Raw genomic sequence first — 20,883 nt, 5'->3', positions numbered from 1 at the left:
TTTTTTTTTTTTTTTTTTTTTTTTTTTTTTTGTTCATTCTTGTCTAAAAGAGATCGGTTCGCAATCGGCATTGCCGTCTCTTGTCACTTGTTCTTTTTCTCTTGGAATTCTGACATTCCAATTCCCGCGACTTCTAGCTCTGCGCTCCGGAGCTCCATAAGCAAGCAATTGCGCAATTGAATAATACACAACCTTGAATATGTCCGCAAAAAACGCACAGGGAGGTCCTGGCAAGAAGCCAACCTCCCCCGCCGTAAACTTGATCGGTAGATATACCCCGCGCATCCAAGCAATGGACGTCATGCTAACGGATAACAGCTGGTGGTGGTGCCGGTATGATGGAAGCTCTCGTCTGCCATCCTTTAGATACCATTAAGGTCCGGATGCAGCTTTCGCGGCGGGCGAAGGCTCCTGGGGTGAGTGCTGCATGACTATCTCTGTCAATTGGCAATGCTAAAGATCCCTTGCGTAGGCGAAACCCCGCGGATTCGTCACTACCGGTGTTGATATCGTGAAGAAGGAGACTGCGCTCGGTCTGTACAAGGGTCTCGGAGCTGTGCTGGGTGGTATCATTCCCAAGATGGCCATCCGGTTCACTTCGTACGAATGGTACAAGCAGCTGTTGGCAGACAAGCAAACTGGTCATGTCACCAGTAAATCCACATTCCTTGGTAAGTGGTCACGCGCATTTTCATAAAGTGAACTGTGCTGACGACTCTAGCTGGTCTCGCCGCCGGTGTGACGGAAGCCGTGGCCATTGTCAACCCCATGGAAGTCGTCAAGATTCGTCTGCAAGCCCAACACCACAGTCTTGCCGACCCCCTCGACGCCCCCAAGTACCGCAGCGCCCCCCACGCCCTCTTCACCGTCATCAAGGAAGAAGGCTTCAGCGTCCTCTACCGCGGTGTCTCCCTAACCGCCCTCCGACAAGGAACCAACCAGGCTGCCAACTTCACGGCCTACTCCGAGCTCAAGGCTCTCCTGCAGCGCGTGCAGCCCGAATACAGCAACACGCAGCTCCCCTCGTACCAGACCACCATGATCGGATTGGTCTCCGGTGCTGTCGGTCCCTTCTCCAACGCCCCCATTGACACCATCAAGACCCGTCTCCAGCGTACCCCCGGTACGCCTGGGCAGTCTGCTGTGAGTCGTATCTTGGTGATTGCCAAGGATATGTTCAAGACGGAGGGTGCTTCAGCGTTCTACAAGGGTATCACCCCTCGTGTGATGCGTGTGGCTCCTGGCCAGGCCGTCACTTTCACCGTGTATGAGTACCTGAAGGAGAGGCTGGAGAAGTCGAATTGGTCGCTTGTGCGGAACACATATGAGGAGTAAACGGGTTACTCCTTATCGAATGAAATAAAGAAATAAAAATCACGGGCAAAAAAAAAAAAAAAAAAGAAAAGAAAAGAAAAGATGATGAAGGTGTGGGTGTGTCTTTCGAGCATTTGATACCATTGAGCATGGTGGCGTTCTCGATTGCGATCTGACTGCATATATATTGAGCCTCGGTTTGTGAGGATATGCTTGTTTTAGAGGCATCAGATCCAATTTTGTATATATTTCGTTTCTTGTTTGTGTACCATAGGGTCAACTTGGATATTGGATTCACTGTACTTCTGTAGTCAGCGATTCTCAGCTGGGACTCTCAGTGGAGCAATAAAGCAGTATTTGATTCAAATAGCAATAGATTCTGCTATTAGGCTAGTATCAGGTGTTGATACTCGTGTCCGAACAAGTGTCAAGTTCAACTCCTGAGATCCCCAGAGGTATATTTACCCCGCCGATTCCTCCTCACCGCTTGACCTCCGACAACCACGCAGACACAGAGACAGAATAACACTGCACTGCACTGCAGACTGTCAGGAGCCGTCAAGATGCAGTCCGGAATCTCTGGTGGGCATTCCCCTTCTATACAGATATACGATATACTAATCTAACAACGCAGTCACTCCCGAACTCCACGACGCCTTCAACACCTTCACCACCGACTCCTCCCTCTTCTGTCTTCCTATCACCATCACCTCCGAAAGCCTAACGCCCCTCCCCACAATCTCCTCCTCGTCCTCATTCACCTCTTCGCTCTCGCAGCTCTCTACCATCCTCAAACCCCAAACCCCGATCTACCTGCTCCTCCGCCGCGATGACAACACCCTCGTCGCGCTGACCTACATCCCCTCCAACGCACCCGTCCGCGCAAAGACGCTCTTCGCCTCGACGCGGGCCACGCTCGTCCGGGAACTAGGCAGCGAGAAGTTCGGAACGACCATCTTCGCTACGGAGGAAGATGAGGTTGTCGGCGAGAATGCTTGGAAGGAGCGGGATGCGGAGACGAGTGGGAAGGGCGGCGGGAATGGGTATAGCCGTGAGGATTTGATGGGTGATAAGGAGAGGGAGTTGGAGTTGGTGAGGAGGGCTGAGGAGGAGGCGAGGAGTGGGACTTTGGGGAGGGATATTGGGATTGGGGGGTCTGTGTCTGTGGGGGGTGGCATTCCGAGTAGTATGAGGGTTCAGATGCCTGCGGATGAGGAGGCTAAGGAGGCGCTTACGGGGTTGCAGGCGGGTGGTCTTGTGCAGCTGGTAAGTTACATTTTTCCCTGGACTATTGTGTTTGATAAAGATCCATTGACTAACGATACAGATTGTTGATGTTAAAACCGAGACGCTCAAGCTGGTTGGTTCGGAATCCAGCGTCGACCCCAACTCCGTCCAGTCTCATATTTCCTCGTCCTCGCCCCAGTACACCTATTATCACTACCCTGACTCGGATGCGGTCATCTTCATCTATACCTGTCCGTCCGGTTCAAAGATCAAGGAACGCATGCTGTTTGCCAGTTCCCGTAACAACGCCCTCGTCATTGCTGGCGAACAGGGACTGAAGATCGCTAGAAAGGTATGCATTGCATCTGCATTGTTGAATATGAACGGTATTTCTGACAAGTCACAGATCGAGGCATTCGGTCCCGATGAGATCTCCGGAGATCGACTGCGTGAGGAAGTCTTCCCGCCACAGGACGAAGGTCCGAAGCGCGGGTTCGCCAGACCCAAGAGACCCGGAAGGTAAAGGCGAATCGACTTGTCTCATAGATAGCATGGGGGTGGACTGTGAATTGCATATCTCGTATCGTTGTGGAAGACGCCCGTAGATTCTGTAGTCACCTATACATAACTCCGAACCGCACTGCACTAGCTATGGGGTATAACGCAGAAAAGAAACCGTAAACTTGTGACATATCCTCCCCACAGCGAGGGGCGCTGCAAATGCTCGACTCGACTCGACTCGCTCGATCGATTCGATTCGACACGTCTCTCGACACCGCTCGACACCAACGCAAGACCCAACAAAAACGGAACCAAGACAAGGGCCAAGGTCACTGATTCCGAAAACTCTTTTTCTGATAAAACAAATCCGTCCTCGAACTTCCCAGGTTTATAATCTTCGGACACCCATCCCGATCCTTCTCCAGACGCGTACACTCGAAGCAATAGAAGGCATCGCTGATTCCCTCGCCACCGCACACAATGCACTTATTCTGGTAGTTTCCGAAGGAGCATTCGTCGCAGATGCGGACGAGGGTGGTTGGGCGCACGTAGGAATCGCAGACGGGGCATTTGCCATCGCATTTGTCGCAGAGACGGCCGATGGAGATGCCGGGTTGTTTGCGGCACATGACGAGGTCGGGGTGGTGGCGGGACATTTTGTTGTTTGTTCAAAGGAGACTGTGTAATTGTATAGAGAGGATAGAGGTGTTGAGTAGAGGAAGAGTAGAGGTGTGTAAAGTGAAGAGGAGTGAAGGAGAGACGTTGGAAAAAAGGAAGCAGAACGGTGAATGGCCCGTGCGCGGCTCTTTTTGGATGCGACGGAAGTCAGTTGGACATACTCCGACTCCCGACAGCTCCCACTGGATCTTTTTCTAGCTTTCTTCGATTCTACAAGTTCCCTCTATATTGTCTTTGTGGCCTATTGCTACTGCCACTGCTTGTCCTACTCAATATGGCTGAAGAGTTCGTCACTCCACCTCACGTCTACGAACAGCTAGCTAATTAGTGCCTGCATGGCATAGACTCGCATCAGCTGTCTCCCTCCCCGACCAAGACACCGTCTCCTCCCCTCCGGCAGAACCCACCCTGAAGCGCAAGTCGTCGATCACCGATCCCGACGCGAAACGTCGCCGGTTAAGCTCCCACTCCCACGCCTCCAACGATGCGAATCCGAATGACCACGAGAAAGAGAACCTCGAATCCGGTGCAAATGAGCAGGAGCGCAGATTATCTGCCGGGGTAGTGACAACTGAAACCGAAACAGTAACAGAGAAACCGGCCTCAGAGAAAGACGAAGGGAGGGAGCAGAAACAACGGAGAGGAGGACGACGGGATGAAGAGCGGAAACGCGGTCAGCGGTTATTCGGAGCGCTGCTGGGGACGCTTTCTCAGAGCTCGAATTCGACTGCTCAGAGGCGACGCGCGGATATTGAGCGGAGACAGCAGGATAAGCTTAAGGTGCAGGATGAGGAGTATGATGAGCTGAAGAAGAAGCGGAGGGAGGAGAGACTAGTGATTCGGAAGAAGGAGCAGAAGCTTTATGAGGAGGAAGCGGTAGGTTTTTCTTTCTTTCTTTCTTTTTTTTTCTTTTCTTCTTTTGCCTTTCATACGGATTACTGATGATTTTTGCTTTTTAGATGCGTACCCGACACTCGAATTTATTAGCAATGGCTCGTTTTCTAAAGACCAGGACAGAGCCGGTATTGGTATGTATCATGAGCCTTTCAGCGATTCAGCACACCGCAATGGTACATGTCCGGATTCTGACATATCTCGTTCGCAGTACTACAAACCTTGGGAACTACAACGCGAAGACGAAGATATCATCCAGGATCAAATCGAGGATACAGAGAAAACGGTTGCCCGAGAAGTCGCCGAATTCGAAGCCCGTTATCCACCGCCACAGCAGACCGAAGAGGAGAATCCGCCAGAAACAAAGCCGAAACCCCAGGTAGGCAAAGAAGTGGAGGAGGACAAACCGGCGGACCACCCGGCCCCAGTGCCCGAAGTCGAATCAGAACGCAAGAATGAGACCAGGGAGCCCCAGGAGACAACACATGAGGCATCAGACAGGGTGGATGCTGAAACTAACCGCGATCAAAGCTTTGAAGACAATAATCAACACGCTAGAACTACCCATGAGCCACAACCCGATCCTAGCGAAGCCGACCATCCGGACGACGGCGGTGAGGTAGTCGAGGAGGACAATGAGGACACGGTGATTTATTAATTCTACAAGTAGTAGTATGTACTAGTATACTCTGTACTGCAGAGAAAATCATGCATTCCTACTGTACAAGTACTCTGTACTCCGTAGCAAGCTGCATATCCGACCAGGCTATATGTAATACCCATAACCGAGGCATATCAGGCCGTAGTATTCATTCCCAACAACGCCTCACGTTGCCTTAAACTGTCACATCACTTTTCCCCCCTTCCCCGTTCTGGACCAATTCCGATGCATAATATCCAGCCCTGTTATTTTACAATTTTTTACCACTAATCACCGTGATTCGCTTTGGACAGTGCAGTACTTTTTTTTTTTTTTTTTTAATTCGTATGTATCGTCTGCCTGACGTATTCACGTGATCGACAGCTGGCGGGGGCGTCATCTTTCCAAGTTGCTCTTTTTGCTATAAATACGCCAAAAGTCGGTGGTGAACAGCGTTTCTTGACCGGTTTTTGTTCTATTCGCTGTTACTTTCTCTTGTATACTCTCTTTTTTCATCCATTGTTGTTGTTCTTTCGCATTCCTCAATCATGATCGTGGACAAAATCGATGTATTAGGGGATCCTCGGATCGAGCAGCGATCCGCATATGTCAATGGCAAACAATATGGTAGGTCGGAGTCTGGTGAACGGGATATAGGGGAATATAGCAGTAAGGGGACAGTCCGACGAATCAATGCTAACCAGCTATAGGATATCTGTACAGTCAACCGGAATCGGGGGAGAATCGGGGGACAATTGTTCTTGTTAGTCTCCTTCACTTTGTTGTTCAATTGGGAATATCGGATGTTAATATGATGATAGCTTCATGGCTTCCCCGACTTGTCAATGGGGTGGCGTTATCAGATCCCCATGTTGCTGGAGATGGGTCTCCGGGTGATTGCACCAGATTGTCTCGGATATGGGAGGACAGTGAGTATTGTCTATACAGATGCATACAGACCAATGAACTGACTCGAACAGGACGCCCCCAGAGATTTAACACAATACTCCCACAGACGCTGTGCAGACGATATCAAAGAACTCGTCCGCCAACTCGGAGTACATAAGATCATCCTCGCAGGGCATGACTGGTACGTCCCCATATCTATCCTGCTCCAATCAACGATTCTAACTCAATGCAGGGGCGCTGCGCTGGCATACCGCGTTGCCCTCTGGCACCCCGAACTCGTCACTCACTTAATCACTCTCTGCGTACCATTTGCTGCTCCGACACGGAGATACACTCCCCTTGAAGACTTTGTCGCCACAATCGCACCACATTTCGCCTACCAACTGCAGTTCCGGAGTCGGCAGCTGGAAGACGCTATCCGTACCGAGGAGGACATGAAGAAATTCCTGTCTGCGTTGTACGGAGGTAGGACGGATGATGGGCAGGTGGGTTTTTATGTGGAGGAGGGTGTCATTCTACAGAACCTGCTTCGGTTGCGACCGTCGAAATTATTGAGTGAGGAGGTTAGTATCATCTCACCCAGGATCGGATTGCTCGGGCTAACAGTTACAGGAACTCGACTACTACGCGCAGGAATTCTCCCGAAATGGTCTTGCCGGTCCATGTACGCGCCCCCCTTCCCCTATCCAAAGAAAGACAATGCTGATCGAAACAGTAAACTGGTACCGCACCCGCGACATCAACTACAAAGACGAACTCTCCATCCTCAACCAACACATCACCGCCCCCGTCCTCTTCATCCAAGCCCAACGAGACTCAGCCCTCCCCGCCCACCTCGGCGCGGGAATGACCAGAACCATCCCCCATCTAACCCACCAGCAAATCAACACATCTCACTGGGCGCTTTGGGAGAGACCCAAAGAAGTCAATGAGATTATTGCGTGGTGGTTGGAAGAGATTGTCTTCTCGGAACCCAGGCCGAGATTGTTTAAATTATAGTGTGCTATAGGTTTCTGCATTTTGTCTTCTGGGGTTTGTTTGCATTTTCGTGTGTCTTGTCTACTCTCATCATCATCTTGTCATCTTGGAGTTTATCTGCATGGGTCTTGTGTTATTATATAGGTGCTGCTTATCAGTGTATTGATCTATCATGAGAGAATTGGGATATCTGCATTCAATGTTATGCTTCCTCTTCCATTTTAACCATCCACCAACATAGCCAAAGCAAAGCAGAGACAGTAGCATAATGACTTATGGTACAGGATATCTTATCCTCCAGTAAATATTTTCCAAAACCCTCTCAATACCCCAACAGTGGCAGCCCCCTGCTTCCTCAATACTTCCTTTATATAGCTGGAACTCATCCGAAGACATCCCCCTATCACACATAACCCGCAACAAATATTGCATAGTCCTGAAATGAACGTAATACCCACAGTGCAGGAGGGTATTCTTAACCCATTTGCCGTTTGTCCAGTCCGTCCTCGCGCCTCGCTCAATAAGAAGCCGGATAGCAGTTTGATGCTGCCCGTCCCTGTTGTACCCGTGCCATTCTGGCTGAGGACTTCCTTCCAGAGCATTTATATTGGCACCGTGGCGCAGTAGGACGTCGAGCATTGCTGCCGCGGCTTCTGGATCTGAGGCTCTCACTACTAGTTCGACGCTTGATGGGTCGTCTGGTTGTATAAAACCCTCTAGGTTTGCATTGCAGCCACGCTCGAGGAGGTAGGTGACTGTTACTAAATCGCCACATGGAATGGCGCATTGTAGTATGCTCATCACGCACGGCGCCGTTGGATTGACAGAGGCAATAAGTCGCAGGTTATCCGCTTCTGGATCTCCCGCGGAGAGTGAGGTGTAGGCATGGTGCTCTTCGGGTGTTTCAACCAGGTAGCCTTTCTCCCGCAATATGTCAGATAGTTCCTTACTGCCCGAACGCGCGATTTCTATCCTCAGGACTATTGTAGCTGTTGATTCAGGGTTGATATAGATGCCTCTGTCGAGTAATAAGCGGAATATTGACGGAGTCTTAATAGCATGGCATAGAGCGACCATGCCAATTGGGCACAGGTCTTTATCGAACATGCGACAGCCAAAGAAGGAAAAATGGCCACGGCCCTTGAGATTAAGTTTGCGTCCTCTGTCTAGGAACAGTTGCACGATGTCTGCGTGGTTTCTTGAGACGGCTTCGAGGAGTGGGCTTTGGCTCACGGTGCCATATGGCTCGACGCCGTAATCTAGCAATAGGGCAGCAACATCTTTATGGCCGTTTCTTACGGACTTGAGTAGCAATGAGGTTCGTTGGTCTGAAACGAAGCGTCTTTTGCCCCAGGGAATGTCTGAATAACTGCCGGGGTCTTTGTCAAGGACCAACTGGAGAAGGTCTGTAATCCCGCAGGCTGCTGCTGTGACCATGAGAGAGTCATGCTCATGGCAGTTACCTGGAACCTTGCTGTTCACATCAATGTGCTTCAGAAGAAGTTTCGACATCTCCGTGAAGCCTCTTCTGCCAGCTGTGTTCAAGAGTCTCAGGGTATGTTCAGGATCCCCTAGAGGAGGATCAGCACAGGCACCATGGTCCAACAAAAGCTGAGCAGCTTCTATTTGGTTTTAGCGCGCTGCATAGTACAAGGGAGTTTTGTCTGGCGAGGAGCGATCAGAGTTGGGGTCAAGGCCGGCGCTGAGCAAGTATTTCAAGACTTCCATCTCGCCGTTCACTGCTGCTTGGACTAAAGGCGTTCTGTGTCTAAAAGGCCATGTTTCATTGTCATTTGGTCCCACTGGGAAGTGCTCTTTGAATAATTTCACAGTGGCCAGATCGCCTTCGGCAGCTGCATTTTTGAGCAGTTCTCGTGCCCCGTCCTTGTTTGGGATGATACCCAGTCTATGCAACTGTTGCAAGGGCGTTTCATCATTCTCCGAGATGTGGAGCTGTGTTGATACGCGGTCCTTTTGTTCTAGTGACGTTTTTATGTGTTTGATCAGGACTCGCGCCACAGCCTCGTTGCCATGCATTAGTGCCATGGCCAAGGATGACCAACGATGAAATCGGTATTGTCGTTTGTCCTTGTCCTTGCCCTTGCTTTCTTGGTCTTCGACTTCGCTTTCGCCTTCGCTTTGGCCTTCGCTATCACTTTCCCTTCCACATTTCGAAACCAGCCAAGACAACCTCTCAGGACCTGATCTCATATCACTCTTCAACAACAAGTCCACAATCTCCTCATTCCCAGAATGTATAGCCAAACCAAGAAGCTCACTGTCAAAGAATTGACTTCTCTTCCCCAAAGCCCCCGCCTCAACAGCCTTGCGAGCACCTGCTAAATCCCCACTCCTAACCATTCATGATAGAGCCGATCCATCGAAATAGCGAGCATTGTGTTGATAGAGACAAGTGTCTAGCAGGCGGTATAGTCGGCTATTGGCGCGCATGAAAGCATATATATCGCTGTCATGTTTGAAGTAGCTGGCTATCTCCGTGAGGAGTTCGTTGGGGAGGGCTAGCAGGGGCATTAGGTTGGCTTATATCTTGGGACTTGACAAGTCAGAGGATGTTGATGTTGTTCTGTGTGGGTCATGTGACTTTGTTGTTGCTGTCTGCCTTATGAACAGCCTCACGGTCAGTATCATTTACCGCAAGGGGAAAACATGGTCAGTAAGTCTACAAGCTGTACGCAGCTGCGAATTGGACGGTAATTCCTTCTCAAAGATACAAATAAACTGAGCCCGAATTCTGGGTATGCTTTCACACCATGTTCTGTAGGTTATTCGTATTTATCAGAGATTTGCTTCAATTCCGTCACCCGATGCAGTATCAATTTGGCGAATTTGATATCAAAGTGAGTAACGCTTAACCTGCTTGATACGTGTCTCTTGGGCAGCCAGTCACGTAATATGAGCTCCTTTCGAAGAAATCTCACCCTCGAGATGTCATTAATCCTACTATCAGAACTCGATGTATCGCATGCTCTAGCCAGGGACTTTCAGTCTCGTGATTACAGCGTCAAGTTATGGGCTCACAGATGTCTTAAAAATTCGTCCTTGAGAATGATCGCTGGGGCAAAAGAGTTTTCGGGACAACCGACGCACATTGCTGTTCAGGGCTATTTCGCAAGGCCATAAAGATATAGTTTCCTTATTGATGGAATCCAGCACTGAACCGTATGGTCATAAAGAAGATGCACCACTCCTTGAAGCGATTTCAAATGACCAGAAAGATATTGTGGAGGTGCTACTGGACAAGGGAATCAAGCTTGAGCATCTGGATGACTATATTGTCGCATTATCCACTGTGCTCAACACGGATCCCCAAATCCATAGACTTTCCGTTGGATTCGTGTCAGCGCCATGCTCAATAAGACGCTTGACAGTGGCCAGGTGTTTCTTATCACTGGTGCATGCTGACTCGCGACCTTTCAGCTCGTGTATGTTGGCCCCGTGGCATAGGAGGGTATCGAGTACCAGCGCTGCCGCTTTTGGATCCTCTGCTTTTGCTGCTCGCTCCAGGCTTGACTAGTCGCAGTAATCTAATTTGTTATTCGGATCGCAGCCGCGCTCGAGGAGATAATTGATTGTTGTCAATTCGCTTCGTTCAATAGCTTCTGAGAATACGTTGTGCACATTGACCGACTTCGTCACTGATGCGATAAGTTGCAGTGATGGAGACTTCTTGTGGTGCATGCTCTGGAACCCCTCCAGTGTTTCAATCAGGTAGCCTTTCTCTAACAGCATATCGACTATTTCATTGCTACCTGAGCGTCCGACTTCAGTCCTTAGAACCAAAGAAACCGTAGATCTGGGACTGCCGGTAGTGGCTCCTCTGTCAAGAAGTAAGCGAAAAATTGATAGGAACTGGACTGCATGGCACAAAGCAGCCGGGCCAAGTGCGCATCTATTTTTTTTGTACACATGCGATGCCCATGTGAAAACTCTTGAATATTTGCGGCGGGTGATTTGCGAGCGTGGGGTTTCCTTGGATATTCTTAAAGAACTGCTGGAGGATGTTGAAAAGCAGGCACGGGGCAAGCATGGCTGGCGTATCAAGAAGGTTCTGGATAAAGCTTACTGGCGAATGAGATACCCTGTGCCATGAGGACGGACTGCCTTCTCCTCGATGTTCATTAAATGCCACGAGGCGCTGTGGATGGAATTGGCTTATGGCTAGACAAGGGCTTTAGCGAAAAGACTGCCATTATATTAACTGGAAGAGATAGAGAAGACAACATAAGCACCGAATTAAATACTACTCCAGAGCGTTCCTCCATATAGCCAAAGCATGACCCTATCTCACTCTTTCTACCAACCTCATATTCACTGCTGGTGGGTACATTCACGCACCATAAGTCTTCATTCAAACAGACCTTTCTGATTCTCTTCTTGTTGTATCCTGCACATATTTCCTGCCCTGGATCCGAACGCTCTTGCTACCCCAGCCATGTCATTGCTATATGCGTCTATTCTATTACCGCATACTTTGATTGATAAGTTGAGCGACGCTAAATTTCCTCTATGTTCTGTATAAACAGACGTCACAAATGACTAAAATCCACCCTAATACGCCCTTACCCAACGATACACAAGCAACGGTTCCCGGAGATGACGAATTTGTGTCTTTCGTGCAAATTAGCCATGATCGTCCACTGATCGTGCGCGGAGTGTGCTTATGAACAAACACCGATGAGTAACGTCACTTGTTATAGAGAAATAGCAGATGATGGGAACGGAAGGGTAAGAAGGTATAAATCAAAGAGGCCTGAGGACAATACCGAATCGTTAGGAGCCAGATATGAAAACTTGACCAAGATCCCAGAAGCAAAGAAACCGTTGAGGCCTCAAGGATTATTCAATGTCGAGCTTTGGACTCAGTCAAGTGACTTAAGAAAGTGATGGTACAGAGAATGGATCTTCATAGGAAAGTGTCCTTGAGAGACTTCTCGGGGACACAATTAGAATGGGAGAAGACTGAAGGGGCCAAGATAAGAGTATTGTTACCCTGTACATCAATCTCAAGCGACTGAGTTGCTGACCTCAACCCCTTTATGCAGTTTATATCGGGTCCTACATTTAAGTGCAAAGACCAGAGTCTGCCAATATGAGAGTTAAAAGTCTGAATTAAAAAGCAGTTGGATCATGGCGACAATATGCCTATGGAGAGGCGGGATTGCGTCTGACTCGTGAATTACCTTGAAATTACCTTGAACAGTGTCTCTAGGGACCTCATGTCATGGGGCATTAGTTTCACAATATCGAGGACGTTTTTCGTATGCTTAAAGAACATCTTCTTGAAGGGGCAATGGTCTCTTTGGTTGTGTTGTGACCTTGCAGTTGTCCGTTATGCTGCAAAAAGGAAATGATAAAAGACAAGCACTTTAGGAATGACCTCGTCATACCTAGTAAGCCCCGTGACATCAACTACCTACAGCCCTATCTGACCTTTTGTTATAGTAAAAGCCAGGGAAAGTCAATCAGCGCCCAATACCCACCGGCGCCTTCCCTGGTTTTTGGTTATCCGGGCCCTGGGGTATTGGCATCCATCCTGCTTTGCAAGTCTTTTGCCGCCACGAGAAACGCTGCGCTTTGCTGAGTATCCCAGCGACTATAGAGAGTGAAGTGGCGTAAGCAAGCCTGCCCATGCGTCCTGGCCAGAAGTACCGAGAATACTCTCAGAATGCGGTTGGCCCGCGATAGGTGCCGCTATTTTATAATTGGAGCGTTTACCCCTGGTATCACGCCCCACGATGCAACAAAATGCGCACGCATCATTCCATATCACATGGCATCTATCTTCAATGATTAGCGGCACAACATGAGAATGAGTTTTGAGGGATAGATTTGCTCATCCCTCCATGAGCCTCTCCCTGCGCTCAAGGATATTCGCGATGCCGCACAGATCAATCACCCCCAAAATGCCATGACCCTCGTGAGGGATCTACACCATGCCCTCGGAGGCTTTAAGATGGCGTTTGAAGAGACGGTAAATTTAACCGTATCAACAAAAGGCACAACCTATGCTAAAAAAAAAAAAAAAAAAAGGGGAGCCGTAGGAGCAGTAGAGCTCCTACCTTATTAGGGTTTACCGGGGCTTCCCAAGACACTATCTGCCGTACCTACCAGACGATAAAGTCGACTTACCGAACAAAACAATTTTGGGCGTCCATGTTGTCCTAGCCCGTGTCCTTTGTTTAACGGGCATGAGCGAAGAAACGAACAAGATACTTCGGGATATTGAGGATGTCGAGTGCTTCGCCGAGGACGGCACCGCCGATGCTGGAGGAACCACCGATGATGGACTAATGGTACACAAATGACTGAAGTTGGAACTAAAACCCTTCAATCTAACGAATGCATGGGAAAATAAAATTGAGGATATTGAGTACTTTGCAGTAAGCGTGAGCAACTTGCTACTCGCATCTTGAATGCGTTGCCATATTGTATACCATTGTGATCAGCAGATCTTTTAAACTGGCCATATCACGGTGCGGATGAGAGTGCTGCCTCGAGAGGAGCTCATTCACTGGAGTCCAGTCGGGTACAGAACGCTTGAATAGTAGTTCAGGAATAATCCGAAACCCTTGTCTCCGAGTTCAAAGACTTTGCTATTGCCTTTCCCCTTCCAAGATAAATTTATTGAATGTGTCTAATATGTCTAAGAAGAGAAAAGATAGAAACTATTAAATTTCAGTTGTTGTATGCATATATCTATCGAATTTCTTATCCACAAGTCTCAGTCTGTCTCCCTCATACCTGCTCTGCAAGAGCACGACTCTCCGCAACACTCCCGCTCGCGACAGGCACAAACGAAGAAGGCTTCGTTTGCGAAATGTTTACTTCGGGTTTCTCTGCGTCTTCTATCTTCCCGTAGCCACCACCCCCGGGAGTCTCAATGACCATCCGGTCACCAGGCTCTACATTGACCGAGCCTTTACCTCCGATAGAACATGCTAACCCGGAAGCCCTACTTACCCAAGTGTTCCGGCCACGCTGTGCATCAGAGCCACCATCCAATCCATACGGCGCAAGACTACGCCGCTCCGAGAGAATAGATGCAGACATGGGAACGCGAAACGCCACATCGCGAATAACTCCCTCGCCGCCGTTCCAGGCCCCCTTGCCGCCACTGCCGTTCCTAAAAGAGAACTGGCGCAGCACAACGGGATACCGCTGCTCCAAGGATTCCGGGTCCGTAATGCGCGTGTTTGTCATGTTAGTATGGACCCCGCTAGTCCCATTCCAGCCGGGCCCAGCACCGCTACCACCGGCAATCGTCTCGTAGTATCCGAAGCCGTTTTCGCCATCGATGCCGAATGTAAAGTTGTTCATGCAGCCCTGGCTTGCGGCGCAGACGCGGAAGGCCTTGAAGATAACGTCGACGATTCGTTGGGAAGTTAGGACGTTGCCTGCGCAGACGGCCGCTTCTGTGCTGGGCTTGAGGAGCGATTTCTCGGGGGTAATCATGGTGATTGGCTTCATGCAGCCTTGGTTTAGGGGGATATCGGAGTCTACCATGCATCGGAGGGCGAATATCACAGCTGCGTTGCAGATGGCGATTGGGGCGTTCCAGTTGCCTGTTGCATCACCAATCAGTATCAAACATAAGCATTCTGTACCAGGAATTCAATCAAGCGTACCGTAGACCTCTGGACCTGTTCCGGTGAAATCAAACACCGCAGATCCATCCTGCTCGTTGATAGTGACCTCCAAGTGAATCGGCGTGCCGTCGTCCATGTAATCGACAGCAGAAATCTTATTCCCAGAGAAATTCTTCACGAGCTTCTTGAACAAGTTGCGGGTTGCAAGCTCTGCCGAATCTTGGATGGCTCCCATGTACATCTAAACTTGTCAATACAAACGATTAGAAAAAGAAGCCGCCCCATTAACATACCTGAACCACATCCATTGTATATTCCTTAATCAACTGTCGAACCAAGCGGATACCGCAATTGTTCGCTGCAACCTGAGCTTTAATGTCGGTCACATTGTCCTGGAAGCATCTCGAGCCGCTGGAGCCCGGATGCTTTACAGGCTCATCACAGAGTATCCGCTTCAGCTCTGTTTCCGCAAATTGGCCATCTCGCACAAGATGGAAGGAGTTGAATATAGCACCTTCTTCCCAGAGACGCTTGGAAGAGGGGGGCATGGACCCTGGGAGAATTCCGCCGACCTAAAGGCAGATTAGGATTTTATTACTTGGATGGGAGTATGAGAGGGAGCTCACGTCGGCATGATGGCCACGCGAGGCTGTCCAGAAGATAATTTCCTTTCCTTCAGAATCGAAGACAGGCGTGACGACAGTCAAATCCGGGAGATGAACACCACCGAATTCTGAGGAAATAAGCATGTGCCTGATTTAACATGGTAACTGGGATCAATTCACCTGGTGAGTTAGAAAGCAGCACATCGCCATCTCGCAGCTTGCCTGTCCATTGTTGAATCTGCGACTTCACAGCAAACCCCATACTCCCAATCATAGCCGGCACATGAGGAGCATTCGCGACCAGCGAGCCGTCCGGCGAGAAGATCGCACAACTAAAATCCAATCGTTCTTTGATGTTTGCGCTCACGCTGACTTTTTGAAGAACTCGTCCCATTTGTTCGGCTACTCCGTAAAACCGGTGTCGGAAGACTGACAGTTGAACAGGGTCTATAGCAGTGGCGCTGACTAGCTTCTTCTGGGAACCAACATCTAGTACTAAGAGATCCTTGGTTGCAGTCGCAGAGCAGTGAGGATCGATCACGATGGTTTGTGTGTTATCGACTACTAGAGCTGGGCCTTGGACGGTAATACCCGCTGGTAGAGATCCTAGCAGGTATACAGGCGTGTCCATCCATTTAAGAGACCTGAAGTAGACAGACTCGGTCGAAGCGGGCGTTGGGGGAGGAAGTTTCTCGCTGATGTCCTGTAATGCTTGCAGGCTCGGTGGTGTGTCGTCGCCAAAATTGCTTCGCGCCACAGCCCGTACATGGATATTGTCGACAAAGACTCTGCGATCTACTGGGCTGAATCCAAACTGTTGATGATGGAAATCGATAAACTCCTGTTTGGGATCGGCGCCATCCTTGACGGGGACCATTATCGCGGTCTCACTACCATCGTATCGCATGAACAGGAACTGGTGGCCGTCGACATGGGAGAAGTGGTCCAGTGTCGGATGGCTTTGCGCAACTTGTGACAAGTTCTCGAGGTCTGCATAGATGGAGTCCTTGGTCGAGTTATCGAATACTTTTGCGTATGGTCTCTCCTCGTCATGGACGACATCGGCCAAGCCAATACCATATGCAGACAGAATAGATGAATGTTTATGGATTAGCACACGTCGAATTCCGAGGGCTTCGGCGATGGCACAGGTGTGCTGTCCGCCAGCACCACCAAAGGAAGCTAGATGATGTTTCACAGCATCATGCCCTCTTCCTTCGGTTAACTGGCGGATCGGGCCACACATGGCCGTATTCGCGACCTGTAGGAAGCTGCACCAATTTGGTTAGCCCGCGCAAGAGAGAATTCCCAGAATCCCTTGATGCTCACCCGTCTGCTACCTCAGCCCATGTGAGTGACTTGTCGATGTCGCGGTTTATGATCTCCGCGAGTTCTTGAAATTTCGCAAGTACAATCTCACGATCCAGCGGCTCATCTTCGCTGGGTCCGAAAACCGAAGGGAAATGCTCTGGAATCAGTCTTCCAAGCGCCAGGTTTGCGTCGGTCACCGTCAAGGGCCCTCCCTTTCTATAACACGCGGGGCCAGGATGCGAGGAGGCACTTTCGGGACCAACAGCCATCAGAGAATCTTTCCAGGCAAGAATACTTCCGCCTCCAGCCGCAATGGTGTTTACATTGAGTTGGGGAGCTTGGATTGGGATACCGCCTGTCGTGGTCTCGAATATGTGATCGAATTGCCCGTCGTACCGACTGACATCGGTGCTTGTGCCTCCCATGTCGAGCCCGATGATGGGGATCTTCGACTCTGCATCATACGAGGTTCGTGCATAGCCCACAACTCCACCGGCTGGTCCGGAAAGAATGGCGTGCAATCCCGACAATTTCGAAGCCGGCACTAGAGCGCCATCCGATTGCATGAACTCCAGTTTGGTGTGCCCGTTGTCGAAGCTAGGGAAACTGGCACTGAACTGCGAGAGGTATCTTTCAATTGTCGGGGTGAGGTAGGAATCAATAACGGTGGAATTTCCTCTTGGGACGATCTTTGGCCGCTGGGACACCAGATGCGATACAGATATATGCTCGAATCTCATTTCCCTTGCCAATTCCTTGACCTGAAGCTCATGGCCCGGGAAGATGTAGGAATGCATAAGGCAGACAGCAATGGATCGGAAGCCTTCGGCATAGATTTGTTGCAGATACGTACGTGTGGCTTCCACGTCCAGTGGCTTGATGATGTGCACCCTTTCTCCGGAAGTGCCCACGACAGTCTGTAGTGGCTTTGGATGTTGAAGGTTTAGAGACCGCAGATTGGAATCACTGCAGCGCTCGAGCATAACTCGCTCGTCGACTTCGAACACATCGGAATATAGTGGCTGTGGTCGTCGAATGGTCAAATCAAACATATACGGCCGGGATTGGTTTCCGATTTGCAGAATATCTTTGAATCCGGCTGTGATTAGGAACGCTGTGCGCTCACCCTTGCGCTCGAGGAGAGCGTTTGTCGCAACGGTTGTGCCCATTCGAATCCATTCTAAGACATTGTCAGCACCAATATGCGTCTGACTGGGAACGATTCATCCTTACCCACATCTCTGAGGTCCAAGGTAGTACCTCGAGGAATCGGTTGTCCATAATACTTCTCTAATACCCGGCGGATCGCTTCTGTCGGGGCATCGGGGTAGTTCTTGTTATCTACCGAGAGAATTTTCGCCACGATGTCCTCTTGGCCCGCGACTTTGCAGACGCAGTCCGTAAAGGTCCCGCCCCTGTCTGATAACCAATCAGTACAATGATGTATTGCCTACGGATGATAACTCACCGATTGAGATCCGCAGCGGCCGGTGGGAATCAATAGCAGGCATGGTGAGCATTGAATGGTAAGACGTTCGATGATGTCGACTTCAGCGAAATCAGTCCATGTTTATTGGGATCTTAGCTGTGTTGTCTCGGCTGTACTTCTATTCTCTAAACCCCACTGATAAGAGGAGTGGAGGATATGGATGGTGGAGAGCGGAGGGTGGAGGTGGAGCTCCACCGGCGAGTGTCTAACCCTAAATAGGCAGGACTTCAGCAGCCATTCGGACTGGGATAGAAAAGGGAAATAGTTGCACAAATTACTGAATTTGATCTTTACAGACTCTTGATACCTTTTTTACTTGGATTATATCACACCGAAGACTTAGAAGACCAATATGGGATCGATCGATATGCAAGAACTTCATTCCAATGGATTGAACGGCTCCGCAAATGGCGACACACACAACGCGCCCTATCAGATCATCGAGAAGCCGAGCAGACTTGCAAGAAAGATTCGCATCATCGTAATCGGCTGCGGTGCCAGTGCCATCAATTTCGCCCACGAGGTTGACATCAGCCCGTTGAACCTCGAATTGGTGTGCTACGACAAGAATCCCTCGATCGGAGGGACCTGGTTTGAAAACAAGTACCCGGGCTGCGCATGCGATATTCCCTCGGTAAACTACCAATACTCGTGGGCACCATCGGCGCACTGGACATCCTTGTAAGTACAAGCAGGGCCATTGAAAACAGAGCATCGCTGACTGGTCGCTGTCTCATAAAGCTACTCGGGTGCTGCGGAGATCTTGCAGTACTTCAAGAGCGTTGCCAATGACTATGGACTGATGAAGTATATGCGTTTGAATTCAAGAGTGGTCGATGCCCGATGGGACGAAGATAGCTGTCAATGGCATGTCGCGATTCAGAAGACCGAAGATCCGGAGACGATCTCTCAGGACAAAGCCGATATCCTGATAAACGCGAGCGGCGTTCTCAAGTGAGTGTGAATTAATTTCTGGGTACATTTGAATGTGAGTGCTGACCGCGCATTTTCCATGTAGCAAGTGGAAGTGGCCTGCAATCCCAGGTCGAGAAACATTCCAGGGCCAGATGCTGCACAGTGCAAACTGGGATGACAGTGTTGAACTGGAAAGAAAGCGTGTCGCAGTAATTGGATCTGGATCTTCTGCGGTGCAAATTGTCCCCAATATCCAACCAAGTAAGTCCCTAAGTTCCCTGGAAAGAAGTATAACAGCATACTGACGAAAATTGACAGTGGTTGGCTCCCTCAAATGCTTCATTCGCAGCCAGTCATGGGTTACAGCGAGCTTCGGTCAGCGTTTCGCTGGAAAGGGAGGCACCAACTTCAAATGTAAGCAATATTCTTCTACTTGTGTGCTGTCAATGACATGGCTAAATTCTCATTTCAGACAGCGAAACGCAAAAAGATGTCCTTGCCAACAACCCAAGGAAGTACATGACTTACCGCAAGAAGATCGAGTCGGAGTTGAACTCACGGTTTCGGTTTATCCTAAATGGATCCCAAGAGCAAGCAGAAGCCCGAAAGGTCCGTGCCTTTTACCTCCATAAAATGATATGATAGCGCCAACTAACAGACAATATCCAGGCCGCAGAGGCTGACATGCGCCGACGACTGGCCAAAAAGCCAGAACTGGCGGATCTCATCATTCCGACGAATTTCGCTGTAGGATGCCGTCGACCAACCCCTGGTGCCGGATATCTCGAGGCCATATGTGAGGAAAATGTGTCTGTTGTCTCCCAGAGCATCAAGGAGATCACGCCCAAGGGTATAATGACTGTCGATGGGGTCGAACATGAGTTCGACGTGATTGTGTGCGCCACTGGATTCGATGTCAGTTGGAAGCCTTCTTATCCAACCATCGGTCGTGAATCGCGCAATCTGATCAAAGAATGGGCGGAAGCTCCAAGTACCTATCTCTCGATCACTGTTCCGCATTTCCCGAATTATCTAAGTAGGTGTCTTTTGACCCATTAATCAATGCCCTAATCACTAACAAAAAAATAGTCTTCAACGGCCCATACGGACCCTACGGCCATGGCAGTTTCCTCCCCATTACGGAGACACTATCAAAGCATTTCCTGATGATGTTCCGCAAAATGTCCGAAGAAGGCATCACTTCTTTCGACCCCAAAGTGGAAGCTGTCGCCGATTTCGTCCAGCACCGCCGGAACTTTCTGCCGCGCACGGCATGGTCGTCTCCCTGCAGTTCATGGTTCAAGCAGGGAACGGTCGATGGCGAGATTATGATGTGGCCGGGTTCTCGAATTCACTTCTTTGAGACCATGAAGGCGCCTCGCTGGGAGGACTACAACCTTACTTATACCACTTCCAACCGCTTTGGATACTTGGGCAATGGGTTTGCGGCGCGCGAGTCTGATGGTAGTGATTTGACATGGTATCTTGGTTTGTTGGACGGGGAGGATGTACAGCCGGAGTTACCAGATGATGATTTCAGAGACTTTATAGTCAATTGTTAGTGAAAGTGATTATCCAGTCAATACTATAATGCGTCATATTCTTTTTGCTTCTATAATGAAGCTCTCATGGGTCAACTCATCTATAGATAGAATCAAATTGCAGCAGGGCAAAGCTAAGCCCAGAGAATTTGTAGGCATATATCTGATTGTACCTAAACAGAATGCCTGCTCTTCTTACATAAATAATCCCTTTATGCGATATACTACAAGTATGGCCATGTAGCCCTCCTGTATTCTAGCTCCCTACATCAAT

At 49.5% G+C, this 20,883-nt stretch overlaps 8 protein-coding genes across 8 annotated transcripts; 5 read left to right on the top strand and 3 right to left on the bottom strand.

Annotated features, from left to right (window-relative positions):
- Nucleotides 1-199: 199 nt before the first annotated feature.
- On the top strand, nt 200-1,335 carry ASPGLDRAFT_63314 (putative succinate:fumarate antiporter (Acr1); the record flags this gene model as incomplete). Its single annotated transcript, XM_022548642.1, has 4 exons — nt 200-266; nt 319-416; nt 473-671; nt 722-1,335. The coding sequence occupies 4 exons, from the start codon at nt 200-202 to the stop codon at nt 1,333-1,335; spliced, it is 978 nt and encodes a 325-aa protein (XP_022405100.1).
- A 375-nt stretch (nt 1,336-1,710) lies between these two features.
- ASPGLDRAFT_704505 (twinfilin) lies at nt 1,711-3,218 on the top strand. Its single transcript, XM_022549486.1, has 4 exons — nt 1,711-1,896; nt 1,949-2,580; nt 2,642-2,893; nt 2,948-3,218. Exons 1-4 carry the CDS (start codon nt 1,878-1,880, stop codon nt 3,062-3,064), a joined length of 1,020 nt encoding a protein of 339 aa, XP_022405099.1. The 5' UTR covers nt 1,711-1,877; the 3' UTR covers nt 3,065-3,218.
- ASPGLDRAFT_41992 (PHF5 family protein) lies at nt 2,950-3,793 on the bottom strand. Its single transcript, XM_022545527.1, has one exon. The coding sequence runs from the start codon at nt 3,696-3,698 to the stop codon at nt 3,372-3,374; it is 327 nt and encodes a 108-aa protein (XP_022405098.1). The 5' UTR covers nt 3,699-3,793; the 3' UTR covers nt 2,950-3,371.
- A 272-nt stretch (nt 3,794-4,065) lies between these two features.
- Nucleotides 4,066-5,272, top strand: ASPGLDRAFT_116495 (pinin family protein; the record flags this gene model as incomplete). Its single annotated transcript, XM_022539775.1, has 4 exons — nt 4,066-4,246; nt 4,340-4,596; nt 4,680-4,748; nt 4,826-5,272. Coding segments are annotated over 4 exons (954 nt in total), but the record flags the coding sequence as incomplete, so codon positions are not given.
- A 530-nt stretch (nt 5,273-5,802) lies between these two features.
- ASPGLDRAFT_21956 (alpha/beta fold hydrolase) lies at nt 5,803-7,162 on the top strand (the record flags this gene model as incomplete). Its single annotated transcript, XM_022543143.1, has 7 exons — nt 5,803-5,881; nt 5,965-6,017; nt 6,076-6,183; nt 6,235-6,344; nt 6,396-6,726; nt 6,770-6,827; nt 6,879-7,162. The coding sequence occupies 7 exons, from the start codon at nt 5,803-5,805 to the stop codon at nt 7,160-7,162; spliced, it is 1,023 nt and encodes a 340-aa protein (XP_022405096.1).
- A 1,611-nt stretch (nt 7,163-8,773) lies between these two features.
- ASPGLDRAFT_54477 (ankyrin repeat domain-containing protein) lies at nt 8,774-9,502 on the bottom strand (the record flags this gene model as incomplete). The annotated part of the gene is made up of 1 exon (XM_022548081.1): nt 8,774-9,502. One exon carries the CDS (start codon nt 9,500-9,502, stop codon nt 8,774-8,776), a length of 729 nt encoding a protein of 242 aa, XP_022405095.1.
- A 4,352-nt stretch (nt 9,503-13,854) lies between these two features.
- ASPGLDRAFT_140896 (uncharacterized protein) lies at nt 13,855-18,175 on the bottom strand (the record flags this gene model as incomplete). Its single annotated transcript, XM_022541712.1, has 8 exons — nt 13,855-14,724; nt 14,788-14,989; nt 15,042-15,320; nt 15,375-15,481; nt 15,534-16,624; nt 16,683-17,844; nt 17,898-18,083; nt 18,133-18,175. 8 exons carry the CDS (start codon nt 18,173-18,175, stop codon nt 13,898-13,900), a joined length of 3,897 nt encoding a protein of 1,298 aa, XP_022405094.1. The 3' UTR covers nt 13,855-13,897.
- Nucleotides 18,176-18,520: 345 nt separating this feature from the next.
- ASPGLDRAFT_117031 (flavin-containing monooxygenase) lies at nt 18,521-20,630 on the top strand (the record flags this gene model as incomplete). The annotated part of the gene is made up of 7 exons (XM_022539832.1): nt 18,521-18,834; nt 18,895-19,107; nt 19,172-19,329; nt 19,387-19,482; nt 19,541-19,677; nt 19,738-20,104; nt 20,158-20,630. 7 exons carry the CDS (start codon nt 18,521-18,523, stop codon nt 20,628-20,630), a joined length of 1,758 nt encoding a protein of 585 aa, XP_022405093.1.
- Between the last annotated feature and the right edge of the window lie 253 nt (nt 20,631-20,883).

Source organism: Aspergillus glaucus, assembly GCF_001890805.1.
Source record: "Aspergillus glaucus CBS 516.65 unplaced genomic scaffold ASPGLscaffold_2, whole genome shotgun sequence".
Lineage (NCBI taxonomy): Eukaryota > Fungi > Ascomycota > Eurotiomycetes > Eurotiales > Aspergillaceae > Aspergillus > Aspergillus glaucus.
Note: the sequence above shows the minus strand (reverse complement) of the source record. Positions and strands in the feature narration are given on the sequence as shown.